Source organism: Sapajus apella, unplaced genomic scaffold (genome assembly GCF_009761245.1).
Source record: "Sapajus apella isolate SASKATOON/1434 unplaced genomic scaffold, GSC_monkey_1.0 scaffold36, whole genome shotgun sequence".
NCBI classification, from domain to species: Eukaryota; Metazoa; Chordata; class Mammalia; order Primates; family Cebidae; genus Sapajus; species Sapajus apella.
Genome location: NW_022436976.1, coordinates 31,851,078 through 31,872,603, shown reverse-complemented (window position 1 = coordinate 31,872,603; position 21,526 = coordinate 31,851,078). Strand labels below are relative to the sequence as shown.

General features: G+C 38.4%; 1 protein-coding gene and 3 long non-coding RNA genes across 12 annotated transcripts in view; 2 read left to right on the top strand and 2 right to left on the bottom strand.

Annotated features, from left to right (window-relative positions):
• Positions 1-200: 200 nt before the first annotated feature.
• The window catches only part of HSPB11 (heat shock protein family B (small) member 11), a 22,594-nt gene continuing 1,268 nt past the window's right edge, over positions 201-21,526 (bottom strand). For 6 of the 9 annotated variants that reach the window (XM_032296930.1, XM_032296926.1, XM_032296928.1 and 3 more), the window contains exons 2-6: positions 16,278-16,390; positions 7,976-8,082; positions 6,321-6,389; positions 2,464-2,507; positions 201-415 (exon numbers count right to left, since the gene is read on the bottom strand). In XM_032296930.1, coding sequence (XP_032152821.1) covers positions 302-415; positions 2,464-2,507; positions 6,321-6,389; positions 7,976-8,082; positions 16,278-16,375 — 432 coding nt within the window. In that variant the 5' untranslated portion in view covers positions 16,376-16,390 and the 3' untranslated portion in view covers positions 201-301. Of the gene's footprint in view, positions 416-2,463; positions 2,508-6,320; positions 6,390-7,975; positions 8,083-16,277; positions 16,391-20,811; positions 20,883-21,526 lie in introns of those variants that run through there. The other 3 variants (XM_032296923.1, XM_032296932.1, XM_032296924.1) reach the window with 3 other exon arrangements.
• LOC116564010 lies at positions 4,585-5,743 on the top strand. Its single transcript, XR_004274683.1, has 2 exons — positions 4,585-5,356; positions 5,671-5,743. It is a non-coding gene; the product is annotated as an uncharacterized LOC116564010 (long non-coding RNA).
• LOC116564012 lies at positions 11,101-20,083 on the top strand. Its single transcript, XR_004274685.1, has 3 exons — positions 11,101-11,129; positions 16,895-16,970; positions 19,516-20,083. It is a non-coding gene; the product is annotated as an uncharacterized LOC116564012 (long non-coding RNA).
• Positions 14,848-15,698, bottom strand: LOC116564011. The gene is made up of 2 exons (XR_004274684.1): positions 15,542-15,698; positions 14,848-15,215 (listed from the first exon to the last, which is right to left on the bottom strand). It is a non-coding gene; the product is annotated as an uncharacterized LOC116564011 (long non-coding RNA).

Here is a 21,526-nt window from a genome sequence, read left to right as displayed (position 1 = left end):
GATCTGAAGAGCACTATAGTGGATGCTGTGAAGAGGCAATGTATTACCCATTAAATTTTCATGTGTAGTCACTTCCTTGATTAAATTATATACTGAAGCCAAAGCTTCCTCATTTCCTGCATGGTGGCCAGTACTGCTGACTGATAAAAACAGAATTCCTTTACCCCAAATATCTAAAAGAATGTAAATAAAAACGGAAACAAATTGATACAAATCCTTTTAATAAAGTATATCAATGACAGCTTTCTGTTTAAATAAATATGTTGTTAAAAAATCATGTAAGAGCATTTTGTAATAATTACTAGGAAAGATTTGAAACTACTGTTCCCTCTGCAGAAACGCTATGTACAGATGCAAAATGATCAAAGGCTGATACAATAATGAATCTCAAGTAAGTAGCGGAGCCATCACGTGCCTGTAGGGGAAAAAATAAATATAAATGCTTTTAGGAATGCTAGTTAACTGTTAACAAGCAGTTATCAGAAGAAAGGGCTTGATGCAAGAGTAATATTCTAAATACATAACAATATATAAGGCCAGCTACATATAATAGTTGTGGTACATATCAGCTAAATACCAACCTTGATTTGATGAAAAATAGCAAGTGGAGCTAAAAACTGCAACTGTCATTTCTTGCAGGGACGGGGTCTCGTGTGTTGCCCAGGCTGGTCTTGAACTAGCCTCAAGCAACACTCCTGCTCCAGCTTCCCAGGTGCTGGGATTACAGGCATGAACTACCATGCCCAATTTCTAATTTTTTAAAAGTATCTTTCTAAAGTATTTTTCGTAATAAAGAAGTTTCCTCTGGTTAGCGTTGCCTCTGAATATACTACCCTGAAGCATGACTACATTTTTATATTTATATAATTTCTCTGGAAAGCAATTAGCCAATATATTTTAAAGTTGTAAATATATTTATACCCTGGCACCCAGTAATTGTATTCCTTGAAATTTAATCTTAGAAAGTAAGAAAAAAGGTATTACTTATAATGACAGAAGGAGGAAAAAGAAAATTAGTTTAAATGCATGCCAATTGGCAAATGTTATTTTTAAATTGTACTTATGAAGCCTGTTATATAATACTACTAAGTAAAAAAAATGACATAAAATTGTCCATACATCATTATTCTAACTATGTACAGCATATGGTCAACAACTAGAAGAAAATAAACGTAGTAAAAGCTTTTGTGACAGGGTAATAACTTTTTTTTTTTTTTTTTTTTTTGAGGCAGAGTCTCACTCTGTCGCCAGGCTGGAGTGCAGTGGCACAATCTCAGCTCACTGCAACCTCCACCTCCTGGGTTCAGGCAATTCTCTGCCTCGGCCTCCCAAGTAGCTGGGATTAAAGGGGCCCACCACCACGCCTGGCTAATGTTTGTATTTTTCATAGAGACAGGGTTTCACCATCTTGGGTAGGCTGGTCTTGAACTTCTAACCTCATGATCCACCCACCTCGGCCTCCCAATGTGCTGGGATTACAGGTGTGAGCCACCGCGCCTGGCCAGGGTAATAAAATTATGGGTGATTTTCAGCCTCCCGTTCCCCCTTACTATTTTCCAAATTTTCTATAATGCTGTGACCCTCCACAGTGGAGTCCTGAAACAATATGCAAAAGGTAGCAGGAGCTTACTAATCAGAACCCATAAAGACAGAAAAAACAGAAAGATAAAATTGAGTATCATTAGTCATTTTTCAGGACTTCAATGGCTTCCCCAGTTATTGGGTGAATTTTGGTGGGAGAGAAAGGAACTAATGGGATGCACCGATTTAATAGCAGCTTCCGGCAAGTTGTGAAGAAATAAAACTTAATGGAAAAGGTACCATTTTAACCCTCATTTAGAGAAACCTTAATTAAACCTAATAAGTAGATATTCAGTTGTTTTACTTTTTGTGTTTGTCTAAAACCATGGTCTGACCAACTAGCAGGAAGAGAGGAGCTCCTGATGAGGCAGCAGCTTCCTCATCAACAGGCATTCATTTCACTTGACAAGCAAAGCCTGATGGAATGTTATCGAAAAACACTGGTTCTCTTTCCATCTCATCTCTCTTTGGCTTATTTGTTGCTGATCCTATGCTCCAGTTCCCCTTATCTGAATCTCCCTTGTCCTTTCATGCTTAAATTAACATCCAATTTTGGCATCTTGACCTTTTTTGATTCCTATTCTAAAATGCCTATGGAATCAAATGAAAGAAAGCAAACCAAATAAACTACTTCAAAGTAAATGAATGAGAAAAATAAAACAAAAAGTGAGTTGTTTTATCTTGCTGTCACTCTCTATGAAACAGCCTAATTTATGAATGTACATTTAGCTTATATTAAGAACAACTTTCTCTAGGGGTTGATTTAGGTACAGAACCTATAAAATTATAAAGATATTTATTAACTATGACTACAGAGATAGGTTTTAGGTCTAAATACACTGTGCAGGTTGATTTTTCATTCTATGAAGTATATTTACTTACCATAATTTCTTCATTTTGAAGCTGCCCCTCTGTGTGTACCAAATCTAAAACACAAATGTAACAGAAGAAATGAGTTAAAGATCAAAATACATGAGAATAGTTACTGAAATTTATGTTCAGCAAAATATGATATCTGGTAAACTGTAAGACCAGATTTGAAGGAATCATCAAATCATCATTTGCATGTTGAGATATGATTTAAAACTAAAGACACAGGATATACAAGGCAAAAAAGATGAACTATTTATGAGCTATAAAATATCCTAGTGTGTATAAGCAAAAGGAAATGCAAATGTCAATCATATTGATAGTAAAGGAATATAAGGAACTGATAAAATGTGAAAATTTCTTTTTAAAACATTTATTTTTTAAAATCCCCTTTTCAAGAAAAAAGAAGTGAAAATTTGAGGATCCAGCTGCCAACAGAAAGAAGCCATTTTACCATACCTGTGGGTAACAACTAGAGCTGAGCTTCTCAATAAACTCACTATGATGCATAATTGTGTGGCCCATGAAGTAATCTTCTGGTATCCAAGTTTAAAAAAAGTTTCCTTATGTAATTTGAGAGCAGACTAATTTATTTGATCATGAGTTAATCATATCAAACATTCTTTTAGAAACATGAAAGATTTAATTGCTATGATAGCTAATGTCAGTATTTAAAATTAATTTTATATAAAATAATGTACATAACATAAAAGCCCCATAGTATTAAAAGAGAAGTCTCTGTGATTGTTTCCTCTTTTCTGAAATCATAAAAATCATTAATATGCCTTAGTCCTTCTTTCTCCTCTAGTCCTGCTTCCTAGAAGTAAACATTTTCAACTCTTTATGCTGTTTTCCCTGGATTTACAATATGTTTGTATTCCTTTTCTTGTTTATTAATTTTTTACTGACTTTATATTATGGTAGGTGAAATTTTAGCTTTTTAAAACTGAAATCCCTTCTTCCTCCTTCAACTTCTCTCTCCTTCCCTCCTCTCAAATTTGAAATCCTACTTGATGGTTACATTACTTTGTCTGTCTAGATGTTATTTACTCCTGAAATAAGTAATAAATTGTAATCATATTTTCCTTCTTGTACAACTCTACCACCAGAAAACAGATTTTTTCATTTGCTTAGTTTTTTTAGTTACAAAAAACTGAAAAATATCAAACATACTAACGAGAGAACATTAAAAAACTCCCACATGTACCTGTAATCTAGATTTTATAACTACTAACATTTCATCATAGTGAATTCATTTTTTTTCCACTAAAGTATTTTAGGCCAGGTGCGGTGGCTCACTCCTGTAATCCCAGCACTGTGGGAAGCTGAGGCAGATGGATCACTTGAGGTCAGGAGTTTGAGACCAGCCTGGCCAACACGGCAAAAACCCTGTCTCTACCAAAAATACAAAAATTAACCAGGCATTGTGGTGCACGCCTGTAATCTCAGCTACTCAGGCAGGAGAATCGCTTGAACTTGGGAAGCAGAAGTTGCAGTGATCGAAGATTGCACCAGCAAATATATATATATTTTGTAGAGAAAAGATTTCTCCACGTTGCCCAGCTAGTCTCTTGAATTACTGAGCTCAAGCAATCTGCCCGCCTTAGCCTCCCAAAATGCTGGGATTATGGGCGTGAGCCCAGCCTCCCCCAAATACGTAATTATCCATTTCTAAAAAATAATTCTTTATATAACCATAATACCACTATCACAATAATATTAAAAATAGTGCTTTAAAATAATATGAAACCCAATTTCTATTCAAATTTCCCCTATTGTCCCTGTCTTCTTATATTTGGTTTATTAAAATCGGAATTAAGTCTCTTTTAACTTTGAACTGCTTTCTCTCCCCACACACATTTTTTTAATGCCTTTGACTTACCGAAGAGATCAGTACAATTGTCCTATACAATGTCTCACATTCTAGATTTTTTTTCTAGAGATGGGGTCTTGCTCTGCCACCCTGGCTAAAGTGCAGTGGTGTGATCACAGCTCACTGTAGCCTCAACCTCCTGGGCTCAAGTGATCCTTCCATCTCAGCCTCCAAGTAGCTGCAATTACAGGCATGTGTCACCATGCCTAGCTAATTTTTAAATTTTTTTGTAGAGACAACATCTTGTCATATATCCCAGGCCAGTCCTGAACTCCTGGGCTCATGCAATCCTCCTCCTTCTGCCTCCCAAAGTGTTGGGATTACCAGCATGAGCCACTGTGCCCAGCCCCACATTCTAGATTTTATCACCTTGCCTATTTGTGGTTTCACTTAATTTGTACCTCTATCCTCTATATTTCTTATAGATTAGAAATTAGAGCTAAAAGCTTGATTATATTCAGGGTTTGAGGACTTCATTAATGTCTGGTGATCTCTTGTCTTTTTTTACTTGTGGATGTTTGAAAACTGTGTGCATGAGCCACACTTGTTAATTACTGGACTTCAATAGGGTAACCAGAAATGAGCTAGCCTTTGTCAGTATCAATAGGTCTTTTTTTCTGGGGCCATTTAATTTCTTCAAAGATGAATGTTGCAATCTCCTAGCTGAGGGTATAATCTTGGCTGCTGATGTTAACACCAGTATACAAGATGGAGGCTTCCACAAGTATCCTATTTTCAACTCCACGTCTCACTCACTGTCTACTACACCTGGTCTTCTGAGCCTCAACAGTCTGTATTTCCAGTTGTCTCTTGAGGGTGATGGTGGAGGTCTGTGGGAGAGGGGAGTGGTCACCTAGCTTTATAGGATGGGTACCTAGAGTGTGACTACTCTGTATATAGATTTTCAACTAACTACCCTTGTTTTCTGACCCAGGTCTCATTCATACTTCCCATGGCACCTGTTGCCTTTCTGGGGTTCTGTGTAACAAAGCAGCTTGCTTCTCGTTGATATGCTCCTTGGTAAGAACTTAGGTTATGGGCCGGGCGCGGTGGCTCAAGCCTGTAATCCCAGCACTTTGGGAGGCCGAGGCGGGTGGATCACGAGATCAAGAGATCGAGACCATCCTGGTCAACATGGTGAAACCCCGTCTCTACTAAAAATACAAAAAAAAAATTAGCTGGGCATGGTGGCGCGTGCCTGTAATCCCAGCTACTCAGGAGGCTGAGGCAGGAGAATTGCCTGAACCCGGGAAGCGGAGGTTGCGGTGAGCCAACATCGCGCCATTGCACTCCAGCCTGGGTAAGAAGAGCGAAACTCCGTCTCAAAAAAAAAAAAAAAAACTTAGGTTATAACCTAGTTCATTCAGCTAAAGGAGGTACTACTCCTAAGAAAAATAAAAAAAAAAAACAAAACAAAACAAAGAAGGTACTAATCCTCCATCTGCTTTCCCTTTATCGTAATATACACTGATTTCTCATATTTGCTTCAGTTTGCTGGTTGTTTATTTGTCCTTGTAGGTTTATGCCTCTTTTTATTCCTTTACTATTATTTTCATGGTGTTTTGAGAGGGAAAAGAGATAGATACATGAAGGTAAGATGCTGTGTTTAATTAGAGGCTATCAACTCTGATGGTGATATTTAAATAGTACCATTAATTAGGAAGAATGGAAAGAAGATGAGAAACTAATATTAATTGTCTATTATATGCTAAACACTAGTTCACCAAAATCTTAAATGATAGGTAGCACCACCATTTTCCTGACAAGGATTCTGAAACTGAGAAAAATTAAGTCACATGTTAATAGTTATATAACCAGTAAATGAAGAAGCAGCCTTGTATTCAAACCTGGGTCTTTCTGGGCCCTAAATGTGTCAGAAGGATCAGGATCATTACAGTCATCTTTTTTCACCAAAGTACAGCTAGACAGGAAATGTAGAGTCAAAGGAATATTATCTACTCCTTCATGCTCAGAACAATGCAGGTGAAACACATACCTTTTTCAATCCATTGCTCAAAATCAACTGGCTCTTCAGATGTGCTCTTTTCAATCTTCAAGGTCCGTACTGACATTGTAAACAAAGTGAGTAAAGTGTTAATCTGGTTCTATGTTTTTGTACCTATATTTCTTTTTCCCTCTGCCTGAGATTGTCATGCACAATGGAATTACACAGAGCACTGAGATCAGAAACATCATGGAAGTTACTCTGTGTTTTCCAAGAAAACCCTACAGTAAAACAATAGTCTTGTGTAACTGATCTTCCAAATGTTTGCAACCATACAACGCAGAACAAGTAGAGCTTTTTTTGAATTTGGCTTTATTCAGATTTTTTTTGTGTTCTGGCTATAATACTATTGGTGTCTTGATCATAAACATTCCTGGAGAGCCTATGATGAGTCAGACATATTTATCCATTCACTTTTGACTACAATAGCATGAGAAAAATATTTTAACCCACTTTATTGGTGAGAAAACAGGTTTTGTTGAGCCAAGGAAGGTGTTCAATGACATACAGCTAGTAAGTGCCAGAAACAGAATTCAAACTTTAGGTCTGACTCCAGAGCCTCCACAATTAATGACAAAAGAGAGACTTAACAGGAATACAGTCTTTTCTCCACTGTCCCCAGTCCAGTCTCTACCACTCCAGATGCATTCCTCCTCCTCTTTGTCCTGTTTTGTGCCATGAGAAGCTAACCTCTGAGGACTACATCACATGGACTCACTTACCTACTGGCTTCTTATTGGATTTGGTCAGTGGGAGACACCACGGGGAGACTGGTATGGGGAAGTAAGATCAGCCTATTTTATTATCTCCACTCCCTACCTGCTTCAGTGCCACATCTTTGACAGTTTCTCCTGCCTACAGCTCCTATTAGTCAGGTCCTTTCACACAGGCTCCAGCTCTCACAGATCTCTGATAACACTATTTCCTTCCCAGGGCTGGTCACGGCTTCCTGCTATAGTTAGTTACGAGGGCCTCATCATTCCTTGCCTTGTTTGTTCCCTTAACCCAAGCCATAATTTTGCAAGTAGCCCCATCAATAGAGCCTCTTCATTTGAACCATCTAGGATGTATTCTGTTTCCTGCCATGATTTTATCTGATAATTTTATTCTTAAATAGACAAATAGGATTAGAATGATGTCCCAAGGGAGATTCTCCTCCTAAATTCCTCAGAAAATGCCACTAGTAATAGAAGAACCACAACTATCCAATGTAAATAATCAGGGTTATCAGATTTTCAACCAGAATTAGACAAAGAACTCCTGGACAAATGAATCTAGAATAAAGATGTCATGAAACTTGTTCTGGCAAACCGGTGTCTAACGTTCCTAATAGGGCCTTTTGTCAAAGACTTTCACATAGTAAACTGCATGGAAATTATTATGTGCTTTGGAAGGGTTTCAAATTTGCAGTTTCAGAGAAGCCAATTGAGCTCAAGGCAGTTAACCCATAATCCCCACCCTTTCAGCCCAGCAATAAAACTGGATTCCATGCTATAAAGAAAAACTAGTGTTTTGCCAAAAGTTTACATACATGCCTTCTGCCTGTGGAAAAAATTAAAGGATAATGAAAATTAACATATAAGCCTTACCTGGAACACCAAAAAAAAAAAAAAAAAAAAGAAAAAATTAATGTAAGATTTGCTTACCAAAGTAACTTTGGATTACAAGCCTTTCAATCCTTACATGTTTGTGGAAACAAATAATGAACTCCTGGGGAAACATTCCTGTAGTGGTCCAAAATGTGTCTGGATTCCTATTGTTAATTTAAAAAAAAAAAAAAGAATAGCCAAATATAAATCGTTAATCATAAAATTGTATTGAATGCCTGTTTTTTAAAATTAAATGACTACTGGACTCTTACATCTCCTTTCTGTTAATTCTGCCTATAATGTCTAATCTCTAATTTTAATAATTCTTCTGTACTACTACCAGGTATTCTTTTCTAAAACACAGAAACGGAATAGATATCACTCCTATTTAAAAGCCTCAGTGCTCCCTTATTGCCTATAATTCTAAACTCCTTTGTATGGCATTTAAGACTGTACAATCTGGTTCCATAATTAAGGTATATTCTCTTCCATTACTGTGGTCACATTGGGCCACTTAAAATTCTGCAAATACATTAATGCAGGCTTATGCTTCTGTACCTTGGTTCATTCATGAGTGTTTTTTTTAACCTGAAAAATACTTCTTTCCCTTAAGTTCATTCACTTTTTGGTCTCATTTATCTAACCCCACCAGTTCAGAATCACTGCCTCCCTCTTTTGCACTTATCTCACACTCAGCCTCCATTTCTACACTGGCACTTAATCTCCTGTTTCGATGACTCCTGCTGAATGCTGAGCTCTTTGAGCCCAGCTTCCTTCCCTTACTCATCTTTGTCACCCTACAACTGCTACAATGGCTCACCCATAGTAGAGACAACCTAAATGTTTGTTCAAACAAAAATTAAAACGTGAACTCGATTTTAAGTCACATATAGGCAAAATAGTATATATAGTTTTGACTACAGAAATAATCATTTCAACTACATAAGCTTTTTCTTTTTTTGGAAATAAAATTTACCTACAGTGAAATTCACCTTAAGTGCGTAACTTAATCAGTTTCGATAAATGTACATGCTTAGGTAACCAATACTCCAGTGAAGATATAACATTTCCATAACTCCAGAAATTTCCCTTATCTTTCCTTCCAGAAATCCCTACCTCCCTTTGACAACCACTGCTTTGATTTCTATCACCACAGACTATGCCATTATGTTTTTATTCATGATTTTGTTTGATATTTTGTTGGATATTGTAATTGCTTCCACTTTTTTACTATTAGGAACAAAGCTGCTATAGATATGCTTGTACAGGTGCTTGTGAACATGTTTTCATTTCTCTGGGTATAATATTACTAAGAGTGAAATTGCTGGCACACAGGGTAAAAGTATATTTAACTTTATAAGAAACTGCCAGATTTCCAAAGTGGTTGTACTATTTGCACTCCATTTTCTTTTTTTTTTTCTTTGAGATTAAGTTTCACTCTTGTTGCCCACCTTGGAGTGCAATGGTGTGATCTTGGCTCACCACAACCTTTGCCTCCCGGGTTCAAGCAATTCTACCTCAGGCTCCGCATAGCTGGGATTACAGGCACGCGCCACCATGCCTGGCTAATTTTGTATTTTTAGTAGAGACAGGCTTTCTCTATGTTGGTGAGGCTGGTCTCAAACTACCGACCTCGGGTGATCCACCCACCTCGGCCTCCCAAAGTGCTGGGATTACAGGCATGAGCCACCACACCCAACCCATCAATATGTTCTTGTTCCATGTTGTTGATTATAGTGTTCTATAACTGTCAACAAAGTCGAGGTTATGACACTATTCAGATCATCTTTGTTTTTATTGATTTTCTGCCAAATTGTTCTATCATTACTGAGAAAAGGGTATTAAAACCTCTAACTATAATTGTGAATTTGTCTATTTCTCCCTTTCAGCTGTCAGATTTTGCTTTATGTATTTTAAAGAACTATTATTAGGTCCATATACACTTAGGATTATCCTCTCTTCCTAATGAATTTACCCTCTAACATTATAAAATGTCCCCTTTGTCTCTGGTAATGCTCCTTGTCTTACATTCTACTTTGTCTGATATGAATATAGCTAGAGTGATTTTCTTATGTCGACTGTTTACAGGATGCATCTTTTTTCATTCTTTTATTTTCAACCTATTCTTATCTTTATATTTAAAGTGCATATCTTTTAGACGATATATATTTGGGTCTTGGCTTTTTATCCAGTCTGACAATCTCTGATGCTTAATTGGAGTGTTTAGCCCCACTGACATTTAGTATAACCACTGATATGGCTGGGTGTGAATCTACCATCCTGCTATTCATTTTTGTCCCTCCCATCTATTCTTGTCCTTTTCTTCCTTTTACTGTTTCTGAGTAAATTTTTTTTAAAATTCCATTTAATTCTTCTATTTTTTTAGCTATACCTTTTATTAGAAATTTTTGAAACCGTTGCTAAGTTACAACATAATAACCTCATGATAGTCAATTTACACTGAGCATCACTTTTGTGCCTTTGTTGTCACATATTTTACATATACAATAAATTCCATAATACAATTTTTTTCCTTAAGTGGTCAGTTATTGTTCAAAAAAATTAAGAGGGAAAATGGCAGTTTTTTATATTTACCCAAATATTTACTATTTCCAGTACACTTAACTTCTTCTTACAGGTTTGATTTTCCAGCTAGAATTTTACCTCTTCAACTTGCAGAATTTCCTTTAGCATTCCTTATGATACAGGTCTACTTGTGATGAAAAATGCCTTTATTCTATCTTCATTTTTGGGAGATCATTTAGCTAGACACAGAACTCTGGATTGACAGGTTTTTAAATATTTGCTTGTTTCTCCCTTTCCTAGTATTTGAAAGATATTGCTCCATTGTTGTCTGGCTTCCACTGTTTGTGATATGAAGTCAGCTGTCACTAATACTGTTGTTCCTCTGTATATATTTTATTTCCCTCCAGCTATTTTAATTTTTTTTTTCTTTTCCTTTTTCAGCAGTTTGACTAAGATACAATCTCTGTATTTATTCAGCTTAGGTCTTGCTGAGTTTTTTGGATCTGTAAGTTGGTATTTTAAAATAAAATCAGAGAAAATTCAGCTCAAAAGTAGAAACAAAGCAGATGTCCATCAACTGATGAATGCGTAAATAAAATGTGCTATATCCATACAATGAAATCTTGACAATAAACAGGAATGAAGTACTGATACGTGCTACAACATGGGTCAACTTTGAAAACATGTAAGTGAAAGAAACCAGGCCAGGTGTGGTAGCTCATGCCTGTAATCCAAGCACTTTGGGAGGCTGTGGCAGGTAGGTTGCTTGAGGTCAGTAGTCCAAGACCAGTGTAGCCAACACGGTGAAACCTTGTCTCTACTAAAAATACAGAAATTAGCTGGGTGTGATGGTACACACTTGCAGTTGCAGCTACTCGGGAGGCTGAGGCATGAGAATCACTTGAACTCAGGAGACAGAGGTTAGAGTGAGCTGAGATTACACCACTGCACTCCAGCTTGGATGACAGAGTAAGACTCTGTCTCAAACAATAAAAGAAAGAAACCAATCACAAAAGACCACATGTGTATGATTCTATATGAAATGTCTCAATACATAAAATCTACAGAAACAAAGTAGATTAATGCTTGCCTAGGGCTAGTACGGATGGTAAAATACAGGGTGACTGATAATAACTGTGGAGTTTCTTTTTAGAATGATGAAAATGTTCTAAGATTGATTGTGGAGATGGCTGCATAACTCTGTTAATAGGCTGGAAGCCACTGAAACGCACATTCTAAGTGGGTGAATTGTATGGTATGTGAATATGTGAATAAGGTTGATATCAAGAAAAAAACAAACGCCAGAGCTACTTCTTTTTTAAGATACAGGGTTTTGTTCTGTCATCTAGACTGGAGTACAGCAGCACAATCATAGCTCATTGTAGCCTCAAACTTCCAGTCTCAAGTGATCCTCCCACCTTGACTTCCCAAAATGCTAGGATTATAGGTGTGAACAACTGTGCCCAGCCAAGGCCAGATCTCCTAACTCAAAATTATAGGTTTTTAATAAAATGCTTAATATTTTACAAACTCCTTTCATATTTATGGTTTTAAATTTTACTTATTGAAATTTGTTAAATGAATTTTAATTGCCCCATGTTTTGCTTCGGATGCTTTCAATTAACATGACAATAGAATAACAAAATATCATGTAGAGATACACTTGAATTTTAAAATGACACCTAACTAAATCCTTTTAATATGTATAAGGAAGTCACCAAAGTAGTAGTCGTTTTCTTTTAAAAATGAATTTATAGCTAACACCTATTTTATATAGATTATCTCGTGATTTTTTGGTGGAATTATCCTCATTTTTCAGATCAGTAAATGAGGCTTAAAGAGTAATATATTTATATACTCTTTTTTTTTTTTTTTTTTTTTGAGATGGAGTCTCGCTCTATCACCTAGGCTGGAGTGCAGTGGCATGATCTTGGCTCACTGCAACCTCTGCCTCCTGGGTTTAAGCAATTCTCCTGCCTCAGCCTTCTGAGTAGCTGGGATTGCAGGCATGTACCACCATGCCCAGCTCATTTTTGTATTTTTGGTAGAGATGGGGTTTCACCATGTTGATCAGGTTGGTTTCAAACTCCTGACCTCGTGATCCACCTGCCTCAGCCTCCCAAAGTGCTGGGATTGCAGGCATGAGCCATTGTGCCTGGCCTATACTCTTTGACCAAGATAACACATAGTTCACTTACCCAGGAATTTTAATTCTAAATATAGTATTATTCTCTACTATACCAAAAGGACTGATTCTCTCTCTTCCTTTTTTCTTGACTCTTTTTTTTCCTAGTGTAGAATCTCTTGCCCCCTTTTTCATTGACACATTAAACACAGAGGGCAGAGGAAAAGCAGAAGTATAATCATTTTCTTTTTTTTAGAGATGCAGTCTTGCTATGTTGCCAGGCTAGTCTCAAACTCTTGACCTCAAGCTATCCTCCTGCCTCAGACACTATGCCTAGCTATTTATTTAACTCTTATTTCTGAAGGAATGGAGTTTGGAGCAGGGCCATAAAACAATACTCCATTATCCTGTAGGGACACATTTATAGCACTGTTTTCTCCAAATAATTCTAGGTTACTCCATTTAGATAAAGCAACTTCTGCACAGAAAATAACTTTTCTTGTTTTTCAAAAAAAAGTTGAGAGAGTCTCGCTCTGTCAGTCAGGCTAGAGTACAGTGGCATGATCTCAGCTCACTGAACCTCCACCTCCTGGGTTCAAGCAATTCCCATGCCTCGGCCTCTGAGTAGCTGGGACTACGGGTGTGCACTACCACATCTGGCTAATTTTTTCGTATTTTTAGTAGAGACGGAGTTTCGCCAAGTTGGCCAGACTGGTCTCAAACTCCTGACCTCAACTGATCTGCCCACCTCAGCCTCCCAAAGTGCTGGGATTATAGGTGTGAGCCACTGTGCCTGGCCAGAAAATAACTTTCAGTGTCTATAATATACAGTCTAATTATATTTTCTGGAACTGCATATGGATTAAAAGTCCCCAATGTACTCTGTTCAGTTACCAGGATGGTAACTGCTTTTATTTCATATGTTTTTCTGCACTAAGAGTTTTTGTCTCATCTAAAAAATATTATGTCCTTATTCATTAAAATGCACTGACAGAGCCTAAAATATTAATTGCGATATATGATAGCTAATCCTAATGTTCTATAAACATAAAAACACACTCACTTGAGAGAAAGATCACCAAGTTACTACACGGTAAATTGATTTTGCCTTGGAAAACTAATCTATTGGCTGGGTGCGGTGGCTCACGCCTATAATCCCAGCACTTTGGGAGGCCGAGGCGGGCAGATAACGAGGTCAAGAGATCGAGACCATCCTGGCCAACATGGTGAAACCCCGTCTCTACTAAAAAAATACAAAAATTAGCTGGATGTGGTGGTGCGTGCCTGTACTCCCAGCTACTTGGGAGGCTGAGGCAGGAGAATTGCTTGAACCTGGGAGATGGAGGTTACAGCAAGCCGAGATCGCGCCACTGCACTCCAGCTTGGTGACAGAGCGAGACTCTGTCTCAAAAAAAAAAGAAAACAAAAACGAATCTATCTCCAATCAGAATCCAGGAGTGTTTCTGGAAAGCCCTCTATTTCTGGCAAAAAACTTAAGGCAAATCTCCATAGTTCTGTATTTCCTTAAAGCAGTTCCCATATTAATTTTTCTACTCCAAGTCAGAGTAGGATAGTAACTACTACCTAAATTTCAGGAAGTAAACAACTAAGAAGAAGAAAGAAGAGACACAGGCAAAAAGCAGGTATTGTATTTTTGATACAAACTAAGTTTGAGTTAACCTAGTGTAGCACAAAGATCCCTGAAGTACAAGTTAGAAGACATTAAGTGTCAGTTGATTCTGCCACTTGCTTATCTGTGTAATTTTGAGCAAGTCATTTTTATTTTGAGCAGGTCATCTGATCATTTTTATTTTTTGAGACGGAGTTTCACTCTGTCACCCAGGCTGGAGTGCAGTGGTGCGATCTTGGCTCACTGCATCCTCCGCCTCCCAGGTTCAGGTGATTCTCCTGCTTCAGCCTCCTGAGTAGCTGGGATTATAGACACACACCACCATATCCTGCTAAGTTTTATATTTTTTAGTAGAGACGGGGTTTACCATGTTGGTCAGGCTGGTCTCGAACTCCTGACCTTGTGATCCACCCACCTCAGCCTCCCAAAGTGCTAAGATGACAGGCGTAAGCCACCACGCCCGGCCCTGATCATTCTTTTCTTCATCTTTACAATGGAGTTGTAAATACTTTTTTGTGCTTCTTATTCCCCAAGATTACTGTGAGGGTCAACTGACATACTATCTATGAAATTATAAAGCCCTACATGCAAAAGTATAGTAATATATGCATATAAACGTGTTTTTGTGTGTGTGTGTGTGTGTGTGTGTGTGTGTGTGTGTGTGCGTGTGTAGACTATGATTACTTTCCAATATTAGTCCAGTTTGACTCACAGAAATAGTCTCTGACTTCCAGGAATTCACAGTCCAGAGAAGGAATAAACAGTAAAAGTAAACAATACAATAAAGGAAAAAGTAAGGCAACAGAGGTATATACCAAATGTTATTGGAGCCCAGCAGATAGATGAATCCTATCTGAGCAGAAAAGTCAGTTGTCATAAAGATTACAACTAGGCTTCAAGGAAGAGGCTGAGTTGCTAGAATTTCATCCAGATACGTGGGCTTCAAGATATATAAAGAATCATGAAACCTCTGTTACAACTGGTTCTGCCTTCAATAATTAAAAGTAGTACTTAACCTCCTTTTTTTTTTTTTTTTTTGAGACGGAGTTTCACTCTTGTTACCCAGGCTGGAGTGCAATGGCGCGATCTCGGCTCACTGCAACCTCCGCCTCCTGCGTTCAGGCAATTCTCCTGCCTCAACCTCCTCAGTAGCTGGGATTACAGGCACGCGCCACCATGCCCAGCTAATGTTTTTTTTTTTTTTTTTGTATTTTTAGTAGAGACGGGGTTTCACCATGTTGACCAGGATGGTCTCGATCTCTTGACCTCGTGATCCACCCGCCTCGGCCTCCCAAAGTGCTGGGATTACAGGCTTGAGCCACCGCGCCCGGCCGTACTTAACCTCTTTAGACCTCTCTTACCACAAGTCTAAAATAAAGGGTTTTGGCAAAATAAACCTATAAGTCCCTCTAGCCCTAAAATCAGGTGGTTCTAGGAGTCAAACTCTAGTCATTGTACGTATACCAAGAAAGGGTTCAAGAAAGTAATAAGCCCGAACTATTAAAAAAGGAGTTCTCCCATTAACTGCTTTTTCTTGGAATTAGAAGTCTAAAAACAATATTTAGAAAAATATCTACCTAGAAAAAGCTCTAGCACAGTGAAGAGAAGAAATTGGAAGGCTATCAAAAAGGGGAGAAGCAAACAATACATGATAGCAGGGAATGAAGTATTCAGTTCTGCAAAGATGTTACTTAGACCAGTAAGGAAATAGGTAGTAAACAGGAAGTTACAATATTTACATTCTTATTCCAAGAAAAACCTGGAGTAAAACCATAAACAGACCTTAAAATTCATACTTCCATAAAATGAAGTTGTTGTGTTTTTGCCTTGGTAAACCACTTCTAAAAAAACCTATTTGTATAAAGAGTTCAGTTTAGGAATTATAAAGAAAAGAATCAAAAACCTAAATATACACAAGTGAATTAGTTTCAGAAATGGTACCAAAAGTGCATATCAGGTAATCCACCAAACATTTACTAAACTCTGTTTAATAGGGCAAGCTGTTATAAAACACAGTCCAAATACCCAAGGGATTCACTGACTTAAGATGGAAAACAACAAGCTATAGTAACTCTTACCCATCAATGATATTTTCAGGTGGGTGTTTTTCATCACTTGATGTAGCTAAAATCACTTCGGACCCTTCAGAGCTCAGACAGAGTTCAGTTTTTCTCATCTTAAAGTGTTTAACCTGCAAATTAAAAAATAACAAAAAAAAGCAACTTCTTGATTCTCTAAACTTTATCTGAGAAAACCAAGTGAGAAGGAAAGGCTGTTGCCTAGCAGATAGTTTAACACCCAAGCTATTTAACATGTAGGAGAGACTCTAATATGTTTGTTTACATAAGAAAGCTCTCCCAGGGATAATCTATAAGACGTGACTATTTCTGCTACTCTGCTCCACAAAATAAATCCCTGACTACCCTAACCAAACAAAAAAACAAAACACTGAGATACAGGAAGAAGGTCAACAGAGGAGAACAACATGGAATACCATAAAAATACTCGATGAATCCGAAAGAAGGCAGAAAAAGAGAAACAAAGGAAGAAAAATGAGACAAACAGAAAACAAATAGCAAGAACACAGATTTAAGCAAAAATACATCAATTACTCCATTAAGTGTTAATAAACTAAACACTCAATTATTAGATTAAATTAAAAAAAAAAACCCAACAACTAAATACTGTTTTCCAGAGACACATTCTAAATATAAAGATCAGACTAAAAGCAAAATGATAGAAGAGGGTATAAACTGTTAACATCTGGTAAGGTAAATTTCCCTACTTAAATTTTTAAATTTTTTTCATTATTTTACTTTTTTAGAGACAGAGTCTCACTGTCACCAAGGCTGGTTTGCACTGGAGCAATCATGGCTCACTGCAGCCCTGAACTCTAGGGCTCAAGTGATCCTCCTATCTTAGCCTCCCAAGCAGCTGGGACTACAGGTATGCCACGATACTCGGCTAATTTTTAAAAAAATTTCTGTAGAGGCCGAGGGGGACAGATAATGAGGTCAAGAGATTGAGACCATCCTGGCCAACATGGTGAAACCTCATCTCTACTAAAAATACAAACATTAGCTGGGCGTGGTGGTGTACACCTGTAATCCCAGCTACTGGGGAGGGTGAGGCAGAAGAATCACTTGAACCCAGGAGGCAGAGGTTGCAGTGAGCTGAGACCATGCCACTGCACTCCAGCCTGGCAACAGAGAGAGACTATGTCTCTAAAAAAAAAAAAAAAAATCTGTAGAGATGGGGTCTTGCTATGCTGCACAGGCCAGTTTTAAAACTCCTGGCCTCAAGTGATCCTCCTGCCTCAACCTTTGAAAGTGCTGGGATTAAAGGCATGTACCACTGTGCCTGGCCAATATCAGTATTTTATTAAAATGCATTTATTCTTAGTTTTTATTAGCATAAAGTTTACTTTCTATTATACTTTAAAAACTAATATTGATAGTATTAAAAATGTGGTAACATTAGTAAGAAAAAACACATATATTCTAAATCTTTTTGTGCCTGTTTTCTCTACCAATCTTATCACAGCTTTTAACACTATTGATACCAGAGAACTGGGCAGTGTGGGATGAACACTGTCAACCCTTAGTTTTTTGTTTTTTGGTTTTTTTTGAGACGGAGTTTCACTCTTGTTACCCAGGCTGGAGTGCAATGGCACAATCTCGGCTCACTGCAACCTCCGCCTCCGGGGTTCAGGCAATTCTGCCTCAACCTCCTGAGTAGCTGGGATTACAGGCACGCGCCACCACGCCCAGCTAATGTTTTGTATTTTTAGTAGAGACGGGGTTTCACCATGTTGACCAGGATGGTCTCGATCTCCTGACCTCGTGATCCACCCGCCTCGGCCTCCCAAAGTGCTGGGATTACAGGCTTGAGCCACCGCACCCGGCAACCCTTAGTTTTAAGATGAGAAAGACAGTGAATTCTATAAATGCAGAGTGATAAACTTGGATGCTAATTCTCAACAAAACCCTACAATTATTAAATTTCATTATTAAAATGGTGGCCTTGAAAATGTAAACAACGAAGTACTAAAATTGGAAGTAGGAGTAACATTAGTTTACAGGCTATATCAAAACTATACATTTCTGTTTGTCTGATGGAGTTCCTACCCATTTGGAGCATGTTCTAAACATTTCAACAAAGCTTCAGACAAAGCCTCGCAAGATACCCTGTGGACCTGACAGAGAAACATGAATTGGGTGACAGGTAGTACTCAAAAGAATGATGATTAATGGAAGAAAACAAATTTGTGGAGGACTTGATTTCCTACTTAACATTTTTATTAATTAAGATGTACAAAGTATGCTTATCAATTTAGCAGACACAAAGCTGGGATGTCAGCTGATATGCTGGGTGACAGAATTAGCATTCAAAAAAACTGAGCAAGCTAGAAAGATGGCTTGCAATGAGTAAGATATTTAATAAGGATAAAAGTAAAAGCCTATACTCAGTCTTGAAAAAACTCAATCATACGAGGGCTGGTCTAAATCAGGAGTTAGCAAACTACTGCCTGTGAGCCAAATCAAGCCTGCCATCTGTTTTTGTATGGCCCACAAGCTAAAAATGTGTTTTAACATTTAATAATATTTTTTAAAAATTAAAATATTCTGACACATAAAAATTACATGAAATTCAGATTTTAATATTCATGCATTATATTGGAAAGTAGCTATGCTCATTTGCTTATAATATTGTCTATGGCTGATTATATGTTACAGTGACATAGCTGAGTCACCATGACAGACTATAAGGCCCATAAAACCGAAAATATTTACTATTTGGCCTTTAACAAAAAAGTTTGCCAACCTCTGATATAGATGTATAAAACATACAGGTTTAGTTATCACAAAGTCAATATAAGGTAACAGTGTACTCTACCTGCCCCTAAAGGTAATAGAATGCTATCTTAAAGAGGTACCACATTCCATCAACATTTTTGAACACCAATTGAACTAAGGGCCAAGTACTGTGCTAGTATTGCAAAGATGAAACAACCTAAGTGACTAAGACTTTGTTCTTGCCTTCAAGCTCAGAGTCAAGGAATTAGTCAAGGAACAAGCGTGCAACTAACAATATAATATACCATGTGCTAACATAGTATGATGCACATCCAGAATACTGTTTTCGGTTCTGAGTAGTACGTTTTAAGCAGGACATTGTCAGGCTTGATATTGTTGAGAGGACAGTAGAAAGTTCATGATCATAGAGAAAGGTGAAAAATATAAATGTGATTATGATTTTTACTCAGCGGTGCTCACAAGTGGAAAAAGAATTTTTTTTTTTTTTTTACACTTCCAGGAGTGTGAATTGGACTCAGCAAATGCACATTTTAAGCAGGAAGACATTGGAGAGATAAGGATTTTCTTGCAAAGGAAAGATTTTAAATTTCTTTCATCCCTGAAAATGTCCAAGAAGAGTCAATAAAAGATCATAATCTGTGGAGGAAGCCAAAGAAAGGATTCCTGCATTGGCAGTTCTCTTAGGCTAAGCCAAATTCTAGGAAAGGTGGGTTGGGAATAGATAATGAAATATCTGAAAAGCCAGGTTAATGGCAATGGACTTTATTCTGTACTCCAGTGGTTCTAAACTGGACTAGGAGTAGATTTTGGCCTCCAAGGACACTTCACAAAACCTGAAGAGTTTTAGGGTCACAACTTGGGAGGGAAAATGCTGCTAAATATACTGCCACGTATAGGACAGCACCCCACAAGTAATTATTGGTCCCAAGTATAAATAGAGTCAAGCTGGGGAAACCAAGCAGTACTCTATGGCCCAGGCTGGAGTGCAATGACACAATCTTGGCTCACAGTAACCTCTGCTTCCCGGGCTCAAGCGATCCTCCCACCTCAGCCTTCCTAGCAGCTGGGACTATAGGCAGGGACCACCATGCCCAGCTAATATTTTTGTTTTGTAGAAACGGGTTATGCCATGTTTCCAGACTGGTCTCTAACTCGTGAGCTCAAGTTATCTACCTGCCTTGGTCTCCCAAACTGCTGGGATTACAGGAGCAAGGTCACTGCACCCAGCCGAGAACCTGGTTTTTTTTTTTTTTTTTTTTGAGACGGAGTCTCACTCTGTCGCCAGGCTGGAATGCAGTGGCGCAATCTCGGCTCACTGCAACCTCCACCTTCCGGATTCAAGTGATTCTCCTGCCTCGGCCTCCAGAGTAACTGAGTGTGCAGGCGCGTGCCACCACGCCCGGCTAATTTTTGTATTTTTTGTACAGACGGGGTTTCACCATGTTGACCTCGTGATCTGCCCACCTCTGCCTTCCAAAGTGTTGGGATTACAGGTGTGAGCCACTGTACCGCGCCAAACTTGTTTTCTAAAAAGTGTTAACACTTCAGGGTTGATACGGAGCAGATGAATAGGAAAGAATGTACTCTCCAAATGTTCAGGTCTTTTCTTACCTCACATTCTTAATTATCTAAGTTTTCTGAGAGAGGCAAACACATGCTTTAATACAAAACTCATTTCATACCTTCTATATCTTCCTATTTCCTGTTTTGGGTAGAATTACTTAAGTAGAAACGGCAGACACTGGGTTTTCTTTAAGGTTCTTTTGTTGCACTTAATGAAAAGAGGCAAACCAACGTTAGAGAAATCCATACAATGCCAGGTGCTGTGGTTCACGCCCATAATCCTGGCAGTTTGGGAGGCTGAGGTGGGCGGATCTCTGGAGCTCACAAGTTTGAGACCAGCCTGGGCAACATGTTGAAATCCCTGAACTCTCTCTACTAAAAATACAAAAATTAGCTGGGTCTGGTGGCAGGCGCCTGTAATCCCAGTACTCTGGGAGGCAGAAGCGGGCGGATCACTTGAGGCCAGCAGCTCAAGACCAGCCTGACCAACATGGTGAAACCTTGTCTCTACTAAAAATATAAAAATTAGACGGGTATGGTGGCAGGAGTCTGTAATCCCAGCCGCTTGGGAGAAAGAGGCAGGATAATCGATTGAACCCAGGAGACAGAGGTTCAGTGAGCCGAGATCGCGTCATTGCACTCTGGCCTGGGCGACAGAGCGACTGAAAAAAAAGAAAAGTGCAAGTCTGGGAGGGAGTCTAATCCTCCACACCTTTAGAACAAGGCAATTTCCTCAGGGCTGCAGTTTACCAAAGGCGGTACACTCTAGGGTGCTATCCTTTCCATTTTTTACAATCCCTGACCCTGGACTTCCCTGATGCCTTATCCTGTCTTCTAAACCAGGGCCACTGGTTTCATCCCCAGTTCAGCCTTTCATCGCCAACTCACATGCCCTTTGTGGTCCTTCTTTCCCCAAATCTCTCCAGGTCAAGTCCTCAGAGGACCTT